General features: G+C 35.2%; 1 protein-coding gene across 6 annotated transcripts in view; it reads right to left on the bottom strand.

The window, feature by feature from the left end:
• Positions 1-16,604, bottom strand: part of LOC109840445 (uncharacterized protein YacP) — a 44,278-nt gene extending 27,674 nt beyond the window's left edge. For all 6 annotated transcript variants that reach the window (XM_020409098.1, XM_020409100.1, XM_020409097.1 and 3 more), the window contains exons 1-5: positions 16,371-16,604; positions 12,764-12,835; positions 11,836-11,957; positions 11,577-11,737; positions 11,196-11,265 (exon numbers count right to left, since the gene is read on the bottom strand). In XM_020409098.1, coding sequence (XP_020264687.1) covers positions 11,196-11,265; positions 11,577-11,737; positions 11,836-11,957; positions 12,764-12,835; positions 16,371-16,457 — 512 coding nt within the window. In that variant the 5' untranslated portion in view covers positions 16,458-16,604. The remainder of the gene's footprint in view (positions 1-11,195; positions 11,266-11,576; positions 11,738-11,835; positions 11,958-12,763; positions 12,836-16,370) is intronic.

Here is a 16,850-nt window from a genome sequence, read left to right as displayed (position 1 = left end):
ATTAGCACTTCCTGATAGCTGCAAGGATGCAGAGAGGTGATACAGTAATCTTCATGTATTTGATTTCAAAGTGTCAACTGTGTGTTTGAAGATGAACCCTACATATTGAGCACGAAGATAAAGAGAAGCTAATAGAAACTGCAAGAATAATGCAATAGTGATATACATGATCTCCAAGCATCATTTTCCTAAATCGGAAGGAAAATAGAGTGGAACTATCTTCAACATAGATCAAAAAGGTATCATCACTCTTACCACCTATCACGAATACCTCCAACCAGACAGAAATTTTTAAGGTCGCTACAAACGCATTCATGTAAAATTGATATCATCTCAAAGGGACGGACTCCGAGTATAGTTACCTATGACACAAAACATTTATACATAAGAAAGCAAATAATAAGCAGAAAAAAGTTGAAAATGTATAAACTTTTGAAAATAAAAAGAAGTGGATATGACCTAAGTGTCATTCAGTCTAGCGCTAGTAGGATTCCTTCGGTGTTTAAGAAGGAAGCAGTAGCACTATGTTCCAGCAAACGATGAGGAGCTTATAAAGCAGCGAGGAAAAGTGAGCTGAACTAATAAAAAGTTCAAAATGGTTGTACTAATAAAGTTCAAAATGGTTGTACTAATAAAGTTTTGTATCAGGAGAATAAGTCAATAACTTTGGTGATCATGCATTACAACTAGGATTAAACGAAAATATGAGAAAGGGAGCATATGAGAAAATATTTCTAGACATCTGGGAGGCAAAAAATTACTTATAGGAGGAGACTCAATTGGTCATTACTGTAAAGACACAAAGTAGGTATGAGAGGATGCACAAAGGTTGCTGATGCAAGACAACTTAAGAGTGGATTCATTTTATTTAGTAATATAGTTAGGATTTTGTTGCATCTAGACCTTTTTTTTGTTCTTTTTTGGTAAATGAAAAGTTTCATTACCCGCTGGAATGTAAGTACAAAAAACAGTTAGCTCCAACTGAGCAATACAAGAAAACAAAGAATACGAAACTTAACAAAAGCTATCAAAGATAGCTAGATGTACAATGATGAGGTGTTTTAGCCTTGAAAACTCTTGCCAAAACATCATACTTGATGACTGCAGCCAAAGCATTAGCAACAGTAGCCTTTTGTGAAAAAATCATTATCCTCCTTTCACACCACAGGTGATAAACAACAGCAGCAATCCTAGCCTTTAGAATCTTCCTCTTCACAGATTTCCCTCTAGCATGCACAGCACTCCATTATAACATATCCAGCCAAGAAGATGGGTAAGATAATCATAAAACTCTATTTCAAGCCATTACTTGAATTCAAACCAAGGTAGAATAAGGGCACGAAAATAACAAGTGCTCAATAGACTCCTCATGCTGCAAACACAGACAACAACAGTAAAGAGCTCAGAACTCCCACGCGCATAAGTCTGTCTTGAGTTAGAAGCCTCCTTAAACCTATGCTTAGACACTTAACGGACTCCAAATTAGAGAAGACCAATTAAACACCATATTCTGATCATTTAGCAGATGATAAGCAGAAGAAATTATAAATTTGCAACCAACCAAACAAAGAGAGAGGCTTCTAATTGTGGCATCAACAAATCCCCATTTAAGCAAAAGGAAATCTCTCACTTTCAAAACTTATTTCCAGTGCCACGAATCCCAAAGTTTTTGCAAAACATGACAAATATCATGATGTTTAAGATAAGCTTCATGAACTCGCTTAATCCACAAAGCATCTTTCTTGCATTGAATCTCCCAAATTAACTTGGAAATAGAAGCAAGATTCCGACCTTCAGCATGGAATATACCAAGCCTCCCTATTTGTTTTGAACTGCAAATATCATGTCAAGACACTAGAGGAGTTTCAAGATTAGCACCACCACCCCAGAGAAATCTCCTGCAAATTTGATCTATATTCCTTAAAATGGCTTTAGGAAAACGAAAACCACTAGTCCAAGACACTTGAATGCCAAATAGAACTGACCTGATCAAAGTTAACATGCTAGCATAAGAGAGCTTTCTAGCTTGCCAACTGGAAATTATAGCTAAAAGTTTATCAATGAGTGGCTGACAATGAAGTTTACTAATTTTACCAGTACTGAGAGGCAAACCAAGATTTAGCAGGAAAAGTAGCCTCCACAAAACCAAATTCATGAATGATATCTGTTTAGCAGTGCCATTAACACCACCAAAATAAATGCTACTTTTAGAGTTATTAGCAGAAAACAGCAGCAAAATGGGAATTTCCTCATTCAAGCTCCTTGCAGAAGAAAGATCACCCTTTGAAAATACGAGAAGGTCATCAGCAAAAAACATGGCATATTCCTCGTTTGGAACATTTTGGATGCAACTTATGAACTTAAACATCTTTCAGAACACATTCTCATAAGCCACCGGAAAAATATTTCATACATAGGCCATATAAGTTAGGGGAAATAAGATCTCCATGTCTAAGACCTCTCTTAGCAGGAAAATAGCCATGAAGTTCTCCATTAAAGGAAATAGAGAATTTTTGTAGTAGGGACCCCCAACATAATCCAATTAACAAAATGAGAGGGAAATTTAAGACCATTCAATACTTTGCTCCAAGAAAGACCAGTTAACTAAATCAAAAGCTTTTCTAATATCAACTTTAATAGTGTTTTAAAAGATCATGAGCTAGAAGCACATTACTAACCAAAGACATCCCTTTCACAAAACACTTTTGAGCATCATGAATAATACCAGGCATTATTTTTGCAATCTAACCGCTAGAATCTTTGATATGACCTCGTAAAATTTAACACAGAAGATAGGTCTAAAGTCACTGTAGGATTATTTACTTTTGGAATCAAAGTGATTGTTGTAGAATTCTACCGTCCAATGAGCTTGTTGTTTTGAAAAAAATTCCATTAAGGCAGAACAAAAATCGTCTTCGATTATAGGCCCAGATCTTTTAAAAAAACTTGAAGAATAACCGTCAGGACCAGGAGCTTCCAAATCAGAAACTGAAAAAAAACTGCCTTTATAATTTCCTTGCAAGAGATCATTCTGCATATCAATGGATAAAGTATTTCCATATCTCCAGATATCATTATCTATAGAAGGAACAGAGGAAGTAGAACCAAGGACTGATAGTAACCAACTATCTCATTAGCAATATCAGAAAGTTGAATACGCTTCTCATCAGTAGCATTATAAAGTGCAAAGATAGAATTATGCTGATATTTAGTCTTCATGGTTGATGAAACTAGGCAGTATTTTGATCCACTTGAGCTAGCCAATCTAGCTTGCTTTCTGATGATAGAAAAGAGACTCGGCAGCAACTAAATTATTATACTTTGCATCAAGGGCTTTCTTCTTTTGAACTGAATCACTATTAAAATGATCAAACTGAAGCTTGTGTTGTATAGCATCTAGCTGAGCCTTACATTCAATCACTTGATTAGAAATGCCAGAGAAATACCTTTTATTCAAGTGAGATAAATCCTTTTTTGAGCCTCTTAAGCTTCTGTGAAAGAATAAGCATTTCACAGCCAAAAATGGGAGCATGCCAAGCACATGTAATAAGAGGAAGGAACTCCTGATGCTCAGTCCACTTCTTAAAAAATCTAAAGGATTTCCAAGAGATGAGTTTCCATCCAAAATAGATATCATTCCAGGTGAGTGATCAGATATATTTGATGGAATGAAATCAACATAACTTGAAGCATAAAGATATAATCACATGTTCTTAACAAAGACTTTGTCAGTTCTAGACCAAACCCTTCCATGAACATCATGTTTGTTAGTCCAAGTGAACCAACAACACATGGACTGTACATGAGTAAGGCCATTTGCCGAAGTACAACCCCTCAACCCTTTTGTCTCATGCTCAGTAACAAGAGAACCAAGGTGCTTTTCATCCTACCCCAAAACATTATTGAAGTCACCACAAATGATCCAAGGGTCATCAGTAATATGAATATTGGTAAGTGCATCCCATAAGACTGGCCTATATTCTAACCTATTATCAGCATATATAACTGTTAAGTAGGAAGAAAAAGAGTTATTTACAGTATCAATATGGCAGCGGATAAATTAGTCCTCCGTAGCAAGAAGATGCACTCTATACAAAGAAGGATCCCAAAGAATCCAAGCCTTATTTTCTTTAACTCTAGCCTCTACTAAAACCAAAATTTTAAGATGCAAATAAGAAATAAGCTTCCTAGCCACAGTATATTTAGGGGGTTTATTAAAACCCCTTATATTCCAAAAAACCAAATTCTTTAAGGAAAAAGATACCTCCAATCAGCTCATTCTGATTCCAATACAATCCATGTAAAGGAACTCGTGTATTCCCATGAGCACCATCAATAGCCACATCCTTTAAGCCTTTCAGGACTTGAAAATTATTGGTGATAGCAACAACTTGAGCAAAACCATCAGTAGCTTGTTTTCCTATGGTTAGGCTTGAATTATGATTAGGAGCAATCCAATTACCACCCCTAGGAGTGTAAACGACATGAATCCAACCAAAGAGTGTTATGTTCAAATTCGAATTCGGCTCAGGCTGAAACATTCACGAATTTGAGAGGATTATTAGATTAGATCTGAATTTGAGTCATTTACTTCTACATAAATTTGAGAATTATCTGCGAATATTCATGAAAGATTCAGTTCCATTGAAGATGTGAGAGGGGAAGAGCAATGAGAGAGTATAAGAACTCATATGGAAGCAAAGGTGTGGAGAGAGCGAGTAGTAGGCGCGTGGAAAGAAAGAGAGAAGAGAGCTGAATTTTGTGGCTCATGTTCCATGATAGCAGAGAAAACCCTAAACTCATATTTGAGGGGTTAATTGGGCAGCATGAGACCAGGCCCGTTTATTGTTTAAGTAAGAGATTTTCGTTGGGCCTGCCACATTAACTACTTTATTTTATCATTTGCTTTCTTATTTCTATATGATTTTGGATTTGCAATAAAAGGGATTAATTAATAGAATTCCCAACAAGTTAAACTAATAGAACAGAAATGGACACATAAACAAATAGACAATAGTCTAACGAATCAAACATATATTTCATTAAATTTTATTCGTTTATGAATTGAATGTAAAAAAATTTATTCATTTCGCTGAACAAATAACGAACTATTTGTTAGATATTTGGTTCGTTGCCACCCCTAATCACCCCAATCAGTATCATTTGTAGTACTAGTAGATGCAGCAATAACCTATTTTTGAGCAACAGCAACAGCTTGCTCCATCCCTACACCATTTGTGGCAGGAACAAAAGAGGTCTTCGGAACCCACACTAACTTCTTTTTAAAACATTGTTGAACATCATGTCCCAATTTCTTACAAACATAGGACCATCTAAGCTTGTGTTCATATACAATAGGTTGTTTGATAAAGATATCATTATAACCCTTAATCTCAACTGACTCAGGTAAATTTGTAGGCATATTGACTTCAACAACAATTTTGGCATAAGTTAGTCACTCTTTGGTAGCACTAAGCTTGTTAGTACAAATGGGCTTGCCAATTGCACTGGAAATCCTTGACATGCTCTTCACAGTCCAGAGATTCAACTTCAATTTTGACAATTGAACCCAAAGCAGAAAAACATTGGTTTCAATTTGATCTAAATTCAAATCCACAGTCCAAGGTTGATGAAGTAGAGGTCTCCCACCAATAAACCAAGGACACTTCTCTAAAGCCAATCTCATATGCTCATCGGTTTCAAATTTTATTAAAAACATCCTAAGTTTAAGAACAAAAAGGTTGACACTATCAAAATCAGCCCAATGAATTTTAATAAAATTCTCCCTAGGTTTAAAATCAATAGCCAATACAAGAATATTACCAACAAGCGATGATCTCCACTCTTTAGAACCCTCAAAACCATTCATCATCTTCAATATTTACTACTCCAGAATAAGAATTTTGAATGAATTCCAAAAATAAACATGTAGTCTTGTTCCTATTATCTTCAAAAAGACTACTCCAACTCTTAGGTGTAGAATTTGAATCAGGATTTGCATTTAGAAACAACTAGTGGATTGTCTAATGTTACCTATTTCGAAGGATTTTCTGTATCAGGATCTATAATCAACTCTTCATCAACTACATCAGATGCTGAATCAAGATCCTGCTAATCTTCCACCATTTCTGCCCAATTTTGCTTTCACGAATCTAGCGAAGGACCAGCCATAGAGACCCCCACATCAACAAGCTCGGGTTCATCGAGATGATGGAAGCCCCCGATCCAAAATCCCTGACCCTAGTTAGGTCTTTTGGTCCAGACAAAGGGGTTTCAACAACATTCAAATCATAATTTTGAGCTACAATCTGATCTTGGATCATAGATCCATTAGGTCTCATTGAGAGAAATGATGGAGATAGAACATTTAGAACCGGAGAGCTCTCTGATCCACTAGGTCTCATCTTTGGAGGAGACGAGATAGGAAGAATATGAGATCTCTTAGATCCACTAGGCCTCGCGTTAGAAGACGACGTTGACGAAGCATAGCAACCTAGAACTTTCCTTTTCCTCCCCATAGACACCTGAAAATCACTAGGAAATGAGAGAATCGTGAGCGATGAGCACGATAAGGAATTGCCCTTAACGTGCGCTCTCAGACAACATACTCGCTCTCAAATCTCAATTTCAATTGCATCCAGATTTTATTTTAGTTGATGGGGATTAGTAGTTTGATCTTTTATCTTTTTAGATATTATTGTTGGATATTTGGTTATGATTATTTTCAGTTTTATTAGATAAGAATTTAGTGATTTGATGTCACCTTTAAGATTATGTTTTTTCTTATAAATAAGATGTAATTTTCCATGAGGAAGATAGACATTGATTAATGGAAATATGTGACTTTCAGAAATCTCTCTTTGAAGCATGAGTTGCTAAGCGTGAAGCCGTTGGTTTATAGGTTTGATGTTGTGAGTGAATCCTGTCTAATCTAATTTATCTGTTTTTATCTTAGATTTCTTTTTAAAATACGTCACTGATCACCTGACATTGTTCAGTGATTATTGTTTACCAAGTATTGTTCATCATCTTCCGACAACCATCCGATCTATTTTTAAAAATATCAAATTCAATCAGAATTCGTCCCTCATCATTTGGTATCAGAGCACGTTCATGTAATCCATGATTATTATGGGCAATCTACTTCCTCCTTCACAACAATACAATTTCAATCCATTATAGTTTGGTCCTTTATCTTATTTTTATGACTTTGATGGATGTGAGCAGCCCTTTGATTTTGAAGTCTAGATTCAAGATATCGAGGATATATTCCTTATTTATGAAATATCTAAAATATAAGTGTTTATATGCAAAGTTTGGGCTCAAGAAAGAAGCTCAAGAATGAAGGTCTATAAATTATTCAGGTTATTATTCAGTTACCTGTTCATGGAAGCCTATGAAACTTTTTTCTGGAAAGGAGACTCTTCTCAACCAACTAGAAGATTTTATTGTTTATCTTTAAAGCCTAAATCAAAGTCAACACGAGTGCCCTAACTCCTATGAGAAATCTAAGTTCAATACAAAGCTAGAAATAGAATCAGAAGCAAAAGTGGAGACAGAGCCTCAACAAAACCTGAGCTAAATCTGAATGCGAGTCAGAAAAATATGCATATCGAAAGATCAATCCAGAACCAAGTCTGAATTGGAATCAAAAGAGAAAAATCAGAAGATAGATTTAGGCTTGGATTTAGAGCCTAAATCTGAACAAGAGTCCAAATCAAACCAGACTGTTAATCCAGAAGAGCTCGAATCAAATCCAAAGCCCGAGGCCAAAGTTGAAGTGTAGTTCGAGATATTAGATATGCAATCTATAGTAATTTGATAGTAGAGGTTATCAATCCAAATCCTCCATCACCTACTCCTGATCGAATTATGCATATAATTTTATAAACCATACGGTAGTGCAATATTTCTCATCGGTCACAAAAAAATTCATGCTCTCCCACTATAAAACTTGAGATCGGGTTTTCTCTAACAATGGGGGATTTGATGCAATACAACTTAAGATACGACTTATTTTATTGGTAATATAGTTAGTATTTTGTTGCATCTAGATTTTATTTTCGTTGATAGGGATTAGTAGTTTGAGATTTTATCTTGTTAGATATAGTTGTTAGATATTTGGTTATGATTATTTTTAGTTCTATTAGATAAGATTTTCATTATTTAATGTCACCATTAATATTAAGTTTTTTCTATATACATAAGAAGTAATCCTCCACGAGGAAGATAGACATTGATTAATAGAAATATGTGAGTTGAAGTAATCTTCCACGAGGATGATAGACATTGTCTACGAGGTAGACTTTCGTGATTTTGTTGCGTCTTTTTAATTTTCAAATTCAATCAGAATCCATCCTCCATCAGTTGCATGGAGATCAAAGTAATGAATCAGGTAGATGACTTGATTTTGGATTTTGTAATGCCGTGTGACCTAATGGTAGAATAATACACATGTTTTGAGAAACTAGATAAATATTTAATATTATTTAAACCTAGATCAAATAATTTTTTTCTCACTTGCAAGATAGATAGGTTAGATATGGAGTATCCTAATTTTATTCCAAGAGATAGCTGAAAAAGGTAACATAAGTTGATAGTTCACATAAGTTGACAATTTAGCAATTTTTCTTGGGAAATGGAAAAAAAACATGAAGAAATAATAAAAGGAGTCCACTAAATAATGGTGGGAGTTAAAGGTGATAACTCAATATATTTCAAGAGTGATAAAAGGTGAATAGGATATAGATAATAAATGTCTACATGTATCTAGAAAGTAGCAAAAGGAATTCTTTTATGATCTAAACATAGTAGCTTCTAACTAAAGCAAGAGTGAACTGAATCAATTGATAGTTTACGATAATGATAGCATGAAACGGATTGGACGTGCTCCCTCCTTCAGTGCTAAATCTAATTTCAAGTTTTAAGAGAATCTAGCTAGAAAGTGAATTGGAGAAGACTAGTATTATTGTATCCTGAGAATTATCAAGTCTAATGATATACTGGAGAGTCGGCCACGTGTCATAATTAAATGACCGAGTCTTGCTAATCCAAAAGCCCAACCCAGGTGAGAGCATCACCGACCCTCCTAACAGCCCAAGTCCGAGATGAAAGACGTCTTCAAGCTAGGGTAAGCCAAAAGGATTATCCGGGTTCGAGACGAAAGACATCTTCCACTCGTACCCTTGTTAGAAAATGTCTAGAATAACGAGATGACATATTAGCTTCAACTGTCGTACCTTGCCGCTCAATCACGATCGCATTTAATATTGAGTCATCATGACTCTTCGGGCCGAAGTTATGACTCCTCGGACCACGCCAGCACTTAAGTTGTTCTATCACTGTCGCATTAAACACGAAGGTGACTCCTTCAATCGATTGCACCAACCCGATCAAATTAGCGATGTACACCTACCAACCCTCTTTAAGTAATAGGAAATCTCCACTATTTGAAGGTACGCAAAAAACTGCAAACTTACTCCCTACTCCCTCAAACTAGATTCTGTAAATTCGTTTAATCTACTATTGACTTGAACATTGGAAGGCACGCCGGAGCAACAAACTCCGGCCCTATAACAGGTGTTTCCTGTATAGGAATCTACTTCTTCCCCTTAGTTAATTAGCCATCAAAGAAGATCAATGGACCCTAAACTCCTCCAAATATCTAATTACCCTAAAATTAACTATCTGACATAAACAAGTAATGATAGCAAAGATCAGAAAAGCCTATGCAAATAATCCTATCTTGCTAGAATTTAGATGCAAATTGAACTTTAATTTAAAATTTAAACCTAAATCAATAACATTGTAACAAATTTATCTATGCAACTACAATTTGAATGCCCAAACCGATTTCTCTTAACACCTGAAATTGTAGCCATATGCTGTGATTGACACCTAAGCACGTGCCCAAACAAATTTCTAAACTGGTTAAATGTATTGATAGTGAAGACCAGAGAGTCCTAGTAAAGGAAGAAGAAATTAGAAAAGGTGAAAAGAGTTACTCGCATAGGTTTCTCTTATGAGAATCATATTGTGCTCTTAAAATTATAACCTACCAAGACCAGAAGAACCAAACCATGCAAAGGATTATATGTTGGGGCTATTTGGCACGTATAGAATTCTAGCTGCAACTGTAGCTGCAATTTGCAAAATATAGTTGCGGTTACAGTAGCAGCTGTTTGTTTCTTTGCCTGCAGTCTTTTTATAAATGCAATTGCGTAAAAGGTCAATATTTGTAAGAACAAGTTGCAGCCAACTACCAAGTCATTTTGGTAAAAAGTGCCAAGTATAATTGTGAAAAACTACAACTGCACAAGGAAACAAAGAACTGGAACTATAGCTGCCTTTTTTGCAAATTGCAACTGCAGTTTACTAAGCGACCCCTTTGTACATATCGTCATAAAATAAAGATTAGTGAACTGATATGAGTTGTAGAAAACAGAGAGTTGCATGAACTGTACCACTTATGACATCCCAACTGAATTCTACAAAGTTGAAAAATCGCATATGACTGGAGCACAAAAAATGGTGTGACTAGAACAGAGGCACTTTAGTAACTATTTTTATAAATAACTCTGCACAGTAAAAAACTATAAAGGTATCAAGCATGAGTCATGCATTAAACTTAAGAGGGAGTAATCAAGGATGTACTAAGAAAAAACTGATAGCGTCGAAGATAAATTTGGTTTTACAACATGAAGGTTTACCAGATGATTGATGAAGACCGATAAATAGAAGGACAGAGATTTAAGTAATGTTTTGTTCAAAAACTTACAGCCAGGTTCTTGGAAAGATAAAGAGAAGAAAAGAGATTGAGTTATTGGTTTATCAATTTAGAAAACTAACAATAAGGTCCGTAGGAAGATGCGCACGAAAAGAAACAAGTATTTTAAAGTTATATTTATGTCATAAGAACACATCGAATGGAGTTGTAACCATCTTGAGAATAATCATAGAGAAGACGCCCATTATCCAGATCAAAGGTCAGCAATAGGTCAACATTTCTTTGCAGTAGTTACAGGTGAAATAAAAGTAATGGTGGATGTTGTTTGTTAGCAATATTGCACTCAAAGATGAGAAAAGTTTGGTAAATAGAAATAAAAGATCATCATGGAGCAAATACTACAAACATTTTGGTTCATATCGAACAGCAAAATAAATAAATAAATTGCAATAGAAAGAAAATGACATACCCAGCAAAATTTTCCTTATGGGTTGGCAGTCCAGACATCATAGCATCAAATACCACCACTACTTTTACTTCTGTACAGCTTGCAAAGAAAGAAGTCGTAAGTGAAATAATCATAAGGTCATCATTAAAGTACTCATAAGGTCATCATTGACGTACACATAACACATATAAAGTATGACTCCCATTATCTACATATATCCTAAAGAAAAATTCCATAAGGTGAAAACTCATATGCCAATGTTCTTAATGACAAAGTTCATTCAGCATCATCTTTCCTATGTGTGCAGATCCACAGTGAATAAAGCAGTAGCAGACTCTAAATCGTACAGTTGGGATAGAGCCAACAAAAGATCATACTACATACAAATCTTTTAGAACAAACCTTTCAATATACTAAAGGTGATCAACTCATCAATTAGCTTTTGACGAGCAATGTCAAGCCTTCCATTCATGAAATGCTTCTTCAGCTTAGCCCAATAACCACAGACATTATAACCATCTACAAGAAGAACTGGAATAGCAGTGTCCAACCCTTGATTTGTGCTACAAAAGAATTAACAGCGACCTTAGAATTCAAATGGTCAATGATGTTTTTCCAAGAGTAACAGATTCAGTAACCATAAAGAGAAGAAGGCACTGACTAGTAAAGGTTGGTAGGGTCCTCATAGAGCTCGGTGTCTTGTGGAAGCTCCGCTTTCACTACCTTCTTTTTGCGATAACTAGTGGCAGGCTTTGGTGTATATGACTTCTGCTTTTGGAACTCCTAAATGAATTCTAGCAGAAAAGAAGGATGTGAGCACAACTATGTTACCTTGGTACTTCTAATTTGAAGTCGCACCCATACCCAACGCGTACCCATCCCCATACCTGTACCCAAACTCTTTGCACACTTCTCAAATAAATGCATATATTTATTCAGGCATGTACTCAATTATACAATACATGTTTTAATTTAAAACACTTATAAGACATATTTTGGACATAAATCCTACACTTCACAGCCACTTCTTCAAACTTGTGTCCAAGACACAAGTCATGTTCCAAATCATGACATTGAAGAGTCATTTGGATGTCTAGTTCAAAAACTAGTGATTTTCCAATTTATAATCCACGTAATAAAAGAAACATAAAACTATTATAGGACTTTTAATTATCATCCTTGTTCTCAGATAAATTATAAATTCTAATACATAATATATGTGTGTATAAATATTTATATAGCCGCTTTTACAAATTTTCTATATCCCGTACCCATACAGGCACCTATAACCATACCCATGCAACAGAGAAGCACAGCATCTGTTTACAGTAAGTCAGTTCTGAGAAAGAGTACTGGATCTCAAAACCTAATGTGTCTAATTAAAAATAATGGGATTTCACTGCAGAAACCAGTTGATAAGAAAACAAGAATAACCTATCTAAATAAGTCAAAAGAATCACCAATCTAACAACCAGCTTTTGTTAATCCAATGAAGGGGGTTTCATCTGGGTGGAGGCAGATATGTAAGCTACAAATGTAAATAGTCAGAGAACAGAATACAAAGTCAAACAGATATATAAACATCTTACCCTCCATAGCTTTAAAAACTGCAAATTTTGCTTCACATTTGATGTAATTCTTGGAGGAGCTTGCTCAGAAGCCTGAAAGAAAAGAAAGAAAAAAATTGTAATGCTATTCTTACTATTTCTTAAGACAATCAATTATAATAATATTTTATTTACTGCATCAATCCATATGCCAAGTTGATTAAGTTTTGCCAATCAGGCACAAGTTTGATCCAAAGGCAACATTATGCGACAGATTATGATCCAAGCACATGAAGCTTCAAGGGGAAGATTTCTGAGATGCTATAACTTCATTAGATCCTGCAACTTGATCGTGTAAGATAATTCTTATTTCCAATTTCGTTGCAAATGTCATCTGTTTTCTGTTTACCAAATAATATACAGTATAGAAGCTCTGCATAAAGGTATATAAACTTTTTAGACAGATTAACCTGACACTATTTAACTTGAGTTGATGCCCAAATAAGCCAATAATGGGAAAATGAAGGTATCAGCTATAAAATATGGATCATCAATTGGCAGGATAACATTACCTGACTGAGCATGAATCATGCATGCACTTAAAGATATTCAACAAAGGAGCAACCTAACAAGTTCTATTTGGTCAGAAAGAACTCTAGAAAAGTAAAGAAGATGACAAAGTTTACAAATGGCAGTACTCTCTAACGGATGCATGTAGGAAGATATCTCAAGTATAGGCAGTGGTGGAGTCACGTCGAGAAAAATGGGCAAATGTTCCCACAGAGAATTATTTTGTTCTTGAGACCTAGTTGTAATATTGCTCCCACAGTTAGTTATCGAACCCACTAGCCCATGGGTCCTGAATCCTGAATCTGCCACTAAGCATAGGCCTCCTAATCTTTAGTTCAAAGAAATAGCTGATCACTGATCAAAGAAATCGCATATGCATGCCAAATTGCCAATGGAGAACTATATTGGTACAAATGAAAAAATAAAGTTGATAGTTTACCGCAATTAGAAAGAATTTTGAAACCATGAACAGTACAATCAATCAAACACCCAAGCACACTTTACTGTCCTGATGAACTAGGAGAGGACTACAATGAAGGTTTTCCTATTCTATACCTCGATTTAGCTGCTTCTTAAAAATAAAGGCTATTTTTCCTACTACACCAATATTCCAAAGTTATGGTCAGGTTTAAGGGTTATAACTTTATAGTCTAACTGGAACCTTGTATCTCGTCCTGTTTCGTCAATGCTTTAATCTGTAACATTCACATTGTAATTCAAAAACTTAAAATTTTAGATTTCTTTGTTCTTCTCCTATTTGATATATCATGAATAGTTGAGGATACTACCAGACCTTCCAACAAGAACATCACTTGCAGAAAATATCAGAGGCTTCAAGTCTTAAAACAAGGGTAAATTTCACAAAACCCACTTAAGTTTGTTCGTTTTTCGATAACCACCAATAACTAATTTCATTTTACAAAAACCCTCTTAACATTGAGGGATTTATCACATAAACCCTCTGAACTTCTTACATTGCACTAAACTTCTTGAAGATTTTTCACTTTAACCCCCCAAAAGTAACACCATTAAATCTATAACATGTCACATGCCAAGCGTGCAATCAAAAAAGAAGAAAATACACCTCAGCCCTCAAAAACCACTATTTTATTATTTTTATATTATTTCATTACTTTTAGGAATCAAGGGTATTTTCACCTTTTTGCTTTAGGGGGTTAAGGTTAACAATCTTCGATGGGTTTAGTTGAATAGATGTACTAGGACGTGATGAGAAGAACCCCTCAAAGGCAAGGGGTTTTGAGGAATTAAAATAGATAGTGAGAGAATCTCAACAATGGTCAGTCTTAAAGGGGTTTTTTTGAAACTTACACCTTAAAAAAATTTCTATATCTCCATTGCATCAAATAGAAAATGCTTATATATTAAAGACATCAACCTTTGATTGTGGATAGCAAAAGATAAAACTGATGCCATGAATTATGAATAAAAAAGTTAAGCTGATTGCTTGTTTTATAGTAAAAGTACAGTCGAATGTCTTCGTCATAATATAGGCATATCTGCAATGCCATGTAACATACTATAGATTCCAGTATCCTGCAAAGGAGACGCATTTCACATGTTAAGCAGCACTAAATATTTACTACATGGTTTCTTATTTTCCAAGAATAGAGAAACAAGGACATGTTTACATTATACTTATGCCATTCTAAATTCAATTAGATTCTTTCATAGACCAGTCCTGCCATGGCACTAACTCCCACTGCCACTCTATACCTTTGTCTGCTTCTGCTCGTCACAACACTTCATCCTATACACAAACTTCAAAATTTTCTTGACCGGAGAGCCAAGAAAATCAATTGACAAGGTGATTAATGTGAATATTTTGAGTCCATCTATGACTAAACTCCGTACTCATCAAACAGATAACTTCTTTCTCATCAAATTGATAACTTCATTAGTGAACATGAGGACAGGCACCATATGCCCTTCTACTAAAAGTTATCTACAATGTATTACATCTCTTCCATTAAGTTGGTACTTCGTTCAACCACAATTAGCAGTAAAAAAAATCATTCAACAAACAATTTAAACTGGGGAAAGTTCAAAAGAAGACAGAATAAGGGGTATCTCAATATTTTATTTGCTTCTATCCACACTCTTGATTATTTGATAATCTTATGAGAAATATATTGGTAGCATGCACAACTTCAACTATATTACACTCACTTTTATAGGTAAGCAACAATTTACAGAAGTCATCATCTGTAGACTTCATCTTGTAAGCATGCATTCCTTCTAAACCTCAAATTGAAGTTACAAACTCTAGAAGAAGTTTTTGTAGACAAAATCAGCTAGGAGGTATTGAGTGAAACAGCAAATCTGCTAAGGTTGCTGCATAAAATCCAAATCATGTTTCCAGCTTCTGTAAGAAAGATGCCCCACAAATAAAACTTGGATCCAACTAAGCGAATTCTTGGTTTGGGTCCACACTCGAGAACTAGCAATGACTTGCTTGGTCATCAAATCTCCTTACAGATTTGTATAATGCAATTGAAAACATTATCTTCACAATTTCACATGTCGGAGTAGTGGCTTACCATGTGCAATTTTTCCTCCTAATAGACCAACTAAAGCACAAAGTTCACACTATGTGGTTTAATTGAGTTCAAATTTAGTTTTGCTTAATGCACAGGATATTGAGTTAGGGGATTTCTCATTGAGATCACTATCCTACTTCACAAAAAATAAAGTATCACCATGATAGTATCAATAGGATATTAGTTGAAGTCTGAAGAGCTCAGGGATCATGAGTTGCATCAAAGGTCTCAATGTGACTAATCTTACAAAGCAGCATACTAAAGTAACAAATTTATCTTCAAACAAAAACAAAGAAAAGACAGAAAATCATGGCATCGTAGTAGATATAACGAATTGGGTCAGAATTGTAGGCGATATCACCATCGTACGCAATGGAAATGGGTTTACAAATCTGAGCGTTATTAACTATCACATATTTTATTATTGAAGACAATAGCAACAGAGATAGCATAACATCGAGTTGCATAAAATTAAAGCTTTGCAAACCCAAACAAAAAAGAAAGGAAGAAAAAGGAGTAACCTTTTGTTGGTCGGGCTTCTTGTTTCGGGCGGCGACGATAGGAGAAGAGGAAGAGGAAGAGGAGGAAGAGATTAGTGAGCTTCTCATTGAGGCTACGTCGTCTCTTCGTCTACTCTCTGTCGATCGATCATTTTATGATTTGCTCGCGCTTCATTCTACTGGAACCTTCAACCTGCTCAGGAATAGAGAGCGTTTTGAAAGAACCAAGATAAGGGTGCGGAAGGTACAAGGGCCCCGTCTGGTCTTTTGGGTGGTGTTAATGAGGAGCACGGGATGTAAGTTAAAAGGGGTGTTTGGTTCAATGCTGGCCAAGATTAGGAATCCCATATTTTTTTATGGATTCCTAGCTGATTCATAAAAAAATTTAGATAATTTTATGTTGTTATGGAATCTTTTTTTATTTTTATGTTTGTTTCATAATATGAAAAAATAGAATCCACATTTATAGAAACCCTTCAATTCCTATTCTTTAGTTTGGTT

This window comes from Asparagus officinalis, chromosome 5 (assembly GCF_001876935.1).
Source record: "Asparagus officinalis chromosome 5, Aspof.V1, whole genome shotgun sequence".
Taxonomy (NCBI): domain Eukaryota; kingdom Viridiplantae; phylum Streptophyta; class Magnoliopsida; order Asparagales; family Asparagaceae; genus Asparagus; species Asparagus officinalis.
The sequence above is the reverse complement of the archived record's forward strand: the minus strand, read 5'-3'. Positions and strand labels throughout refer to the sequence as shown.